Genomic DNA, 4,548 nt, shown 5'->3' with positions numbered 1-4,548 from the left:
GTTGGGTTTCTTCTGTATAATAATATTAATCCTCTAGTTCTCTGATTCTTCTGATTATTGCTCTGTTCTCTTACATGCTTCACGTGTTTCTCTAACTTCAATAAAATGTGTTAAGGTGTTATCAATAAAATGACAGTTTAAATAGAAAGTTCAGCGTCCTTCTGTGTTTACAGACACATCAGACAGGCTTTGATGTATTTAACTGACAGAAAAAAAAGCAGGAGATTAATGAACTTGTTTTGCTGATATTTTCACAATTTTTGTTCATCAGGAGAAAAACTTGAACTCCACAGTTAATAAGACTAATTAGTATCAAATACAAATACAGAGGAAATGTTCTCAGCTTCAGTATTTGTATCAAGACTTGCCTGATGAGGTTTTCAAATGTTCAGTGTTTTCATTATAACATCTTCAGTGAGTTTTGTAAATCCTCCATGCAACAATAATAATTAAAAAGACTCAAATTGCTTTCAAATACAGCAGGTGTCCAAAAAAGGAGAAAAAAAAACGTTATTTTTAGTGTTTCAGCCACTGAAACAACCAAAAGATGAACTAGTCAAATTGTTATTTAAATGGTTTTTGATCACTTTTAGTCGCTCCAAATCACAGTGACTAACAGAAAAGTTTCAGATCAGGCTTCTCAGATTTCTGCCTGCAGGCCTGTAGTGACGGCTCTTGACCTTAAATGACAAGAAATGAACACATGACTGTTCTGTGTTTCAGTCATCAGCAGTTCATGTTGTACATTTCAGTTACTCCAAGAGATATTTTAGTGTTTTCTCACATAGAAAGAAATGGATGGGATTGATTAAAGATTGAAAGATGAAACAAATACATTCACAATAATTTACACAAAAATGTAAAATGAACCAAAGGAAAGAAATTCACTGAGATCTCACTGAACTACAATGAAAAGTTCTAAAAGTCTAAAACAGGTTATTATCAGTTGTTTTGGCATCTCTTGCTTTTCCAATATTACACGAATCTCAGTGAAAGTGTCTCTGTGAGTGCAGATGTGAGTCATGTCTTCAGGGTCATAGAAGGACACCTCCCCCCTGTCATAGTCCAGCTGGACTCTGATCCTCTGGAGACTCTTCTTCACTGTCACAGTCTGACCAACAACATCAGGGCTGCACAGTGGGGACTAAAATGGCACTGATGCCTCTAATAAATCATCATTCTGTTTGAATTATCAACGATTAAATAATAAACACAGGTTTTTTGTGCAGCCCTACACATAAACTACATGAAGTTTCCTCCTCTTACTTTTCCTTTTGTCTCTTATTGCTACTTTAGATTTCTTCTGTATAATAATATTAATCCTTAAATTCTCTGATTCTTCAGATTATTGCTTTATTCTCTTAGGTGATGCACGTGTTTCTCTAACTTCAACAAGATGTGTTAATGTGTTACCAATAAAAGGACAGTTTGAATACAGTAAGAATTAAACAATAAAAATTAAGAGATCAAATTTTCTTCTATGTTTAAACACAAATCAAAACGCAGCCAGACTTTGATATTTTTATTGACAGAAAATAATCCAGGAAATCAGTGAACTCATGTTTCCGACATTTTCATCATATCTGCTCTGCAGGTGTAAAACAGGAAATCCACAGTTAACAAGACCAAATGCTGAATGTGCTGATGTGATCTGGAATATGAAGTGAGAGTTCACAGAAACACACTGGAACAAACAGCAGCTCCAACTGTACAAATGTTCAACAATTATGAAATAAATGCTTTGGGTCAGTCAGTAGCAAAGAAAACAGTGTCTGTATCTGACAAAGCAATTTACACAGAACTTAGGAACAATAATGAACTTTAGTTTGTATGAATACAACTGAATAAATGTCAGACAGTCAACATTATTCTGCAATGACACATTTTAAAGAATAACATGGCTGAATTATTATGACAACCTACACAGTTTGGTTTATTTTGCAACATAATGGAGAACATGCTATAAGAAACACATTTAAATGAAGCAAATCACTTAAATGAATCACTGACAGTTAAGTTTTAAAAGATGACATTAGGATTATTTAAGTCAAGTCTATTTATCATTTTGAAACCATTAAAACACAAATTGTCACGATGCTGTTATTAGCTGATATGGATCTAAATAACTGATGAAGGAAAGGAAAGTGACATTTATCAGTGCTTGTTCATCAATGTCTGACACATGGAAGTTTGTTCAACTTCGCACTGTTTAAATGTGTAAAAACTGTTTCATGAACACCCAATGACTTGAAACTGCTATATATTTGTCAAAAAAGGCAAAAATCAACCAAAAAAAAGAACAAATAAATATAAAGTTTTAAGGACCTTCAAACTGAATTTGCAAGAAAACAAAGCAAAAATTACTTTTATCCTTTAATTTTACTGTGTTTTGAAAATGATTTTTATCACATTGTATAAAATGCTTCAGATACAAATCTTTCTTTCTGCAATTTCTTACCTAAAAAATAAAAACAGGAGTTGCCTAAATTGAAAAACAAACAACCACAAAACAAGCTGTAACTAAAAGGATGAGACAAGAGAAAAAAAGTTCACAGAGACGTCGTTGCAGTTTTCAGAGAAATCTCAGTCTGACAGATTTTGATATCAGAGGTTTTGGCATTTCCTGCCTTTCCAATACTGAAAAATGGGAAGAGTTTCTCAGTGAAAGTGTCTCTGTGAGTGCAGATGTGAGTCATGTCTTCAGGGTCATAGAAGGACACCTCCCCCCTGTCATAGTCCAGCTGGACTCTGATCCTCTGGAGACTCTTCTTCACTGTCACAGTCTGACCATCACCATTAATGTATTTTCCACTGCCATTTTTTAAACACCAGATTCCATATTTTAGTGAAACAAAAATCTCTCCCTTCCTGTCAACTGACTCTTTAGCTAAACCCACAATCCAGTCAGGATGGTCTCCCACCTCCACCTCCCAGCTGTGTTTCCCTGAGCTGAAGCCTTCAGAGCCAAAAATATTGGCATACTCAGTGTTTCTCTCTGGATGATCAGGAAGTTGCTGCTTTGTGTCTCCAACTCTCACACTGGTCAGATCATCAGACAGATAGAGCCAGCAGTTTGCAGTGTTTGGGTCCAGAATGACAGGACTGAAGTGGACCTTCTCCTTCATCTTCTCCCACACTCTGAAGGACAGGTTGCCCAGGTGTTTGGCCACATCTATCAGTGCTCCTGAGACCAGCTGTGGATCTGACACTGAGCTCTGGGCTCTGGCTCTGCTCTGAGTGTCTTTATAACTGCTGAGGAATGGCACGCTGTGTTTCTGCAGCTCTTCTTCAACAGCAGAGATGCTGTCTGACAGAGAGGAGATCTGCTCCTCAATCATCTTCATCTCTCTGCTGATAGTCCTCCCCTTCTGCTCCTCTTCCTCCCTCAGAGCTGCCAGTCTGGACTCCTCTTCCTCTTTCAGGAACTGCTGGAGCTTGTTGAACTCTGCTCTGATCTGCCTCTCTGTGGACAACAGCTGCTTCTTGGAGTGTTGAATCACTTTATTGTATGTTTTCTTCACTTGTTTGTATTTGTTCCTCTTGTCCTGCAGAGACTTTAAGTCAGATTTCAGCTGCTCCTTCAGGTCACTGACTGCTTCTTCTACAGGAACCACTTTGTGACTCTGGTGGAGAGAAAACTCACACACAGGACACACAGCTCTGTCTTCATCCTCACAGTACCAGTAAGGGACGTCTGGATGTTTATCACACACCACCTCCTCCTTCTCTTCCTCCTTCTCGTTTTCTGTCTCAGGTGAGCTCTCACTCTGCCTCTTAGCAAAGGAGTCAGCAAGTTCTTTGAGAGCAACGTTTATAGATGCTTCATCCTTTGAAGATTTTCTTTTACAAATGGGACAGTTTTTGTTTTTAGTTTGTTCCCAGAATTTCTGCAGGCAGCTTGAACAGAAGCTGTGGCCGCAGCTCAGAGACACAGGATCTCTGAAAGTCTCTGAACACACGTGGCAGCTCAAGTAACCTTCTAAAAGCAATTTCTCAGCCATCCCTGATAATTTACAGATTACTTAAAGGACAAGACTCACCGAAATACAGTCACTCTGACTTTTGAACAAAATTGTATTCGTCAGTACAGATCCCAGCCTTTACTGTAATGCGTTCCCGGGTGATCGTGAAAGTGAGTCTTTAGGTTTCATTTACTCTCTTATGGGTGGAGCTGATATCAATGACCCCGCCATTTCACTCTGTCACCACTAGATGGCGCAGTTTTTCAGAGTGTTAAAGAAATACTGCATCAGACATGCTCATACCTGTCTGTGTCTGTGAACTTGTGCAGAAATACTGTTCAGTTGTGCTGCTGTTTTAAAGGCAGGTTAGACACTGAGCAGGTCAACAATCTGTGGCAGGGTTAAAAAAGTAGAGACAGACAGACAATTTTGGATCATCAGTTAACCTAACCTGCATGTGTTTGAACTGTGGGAGGAAGCCAGATTACTCGGACTGAACCCACAGAGACAGAGGAACAACATCTAAGCTGCAGAGAAAACCCCCACCCTGAATAAACCCAGGAACATGTTGTTGTGAGGTGACAGG

The 4,548-nt window shown here is 38.5% G+C and overlaps 1 protein-coding gene across 1 annotated transcript; it reads right to left on the bottom strand.

Annotated features, from left to right (window-relative positions):
- Window positions 1-1,507: 1,507 nt before the first annotated feature.
- Window positions 1,508-4,159, bottom strand: LOC146563016 (nuclear factor 7, brain-like). Its single transcript, XM_085295336.1, has one exon. The coding sequence runs from the start codon at window positions 3,999-4,001 to the stop codon at window positions 2,550-2,552; it is 1,452 nt and encodes a 483-aa protein (XP_085151462.1). The 5' UTR covers window positions 4,002-4,159; the 3' UTR covers window positions 1,508-2,549.
- Window positions 4,160-4,548: the final 389 nt, after the last annotated feature.

This window comes from Mchenga conophoros, linkage group LG12 (genome assembly GCF_057382185.1).
Source record: "Mchenga conophoros isolate Kocher_MC1m ecotype Shallow Benthic linkage group LG12, M_conophoros_male_GT1.1, whole genome shotgun sequence".
Classification (NCBI taxonomy): domain Eukaryota; kingdom Metazoa; phylum Chordata; class Actinopteri; order Cichliformes; family Cichlidae; genus Mchenga; species Mchenga conophoros.
Note: the sequence above shows the minus strand (reverse complement) of the source record. Positions and strands in the feature narration are given on the sequence as shown.

Coding starts and splice junctions, on each gene's coding strand:
- LOC146563016 (XM_085295336.1), bottom strand. CDS start 4,001: ATGGCTGAGAAATTGCTTTTAGAAGGTTACTTGAGCTGCCACGTGTGT.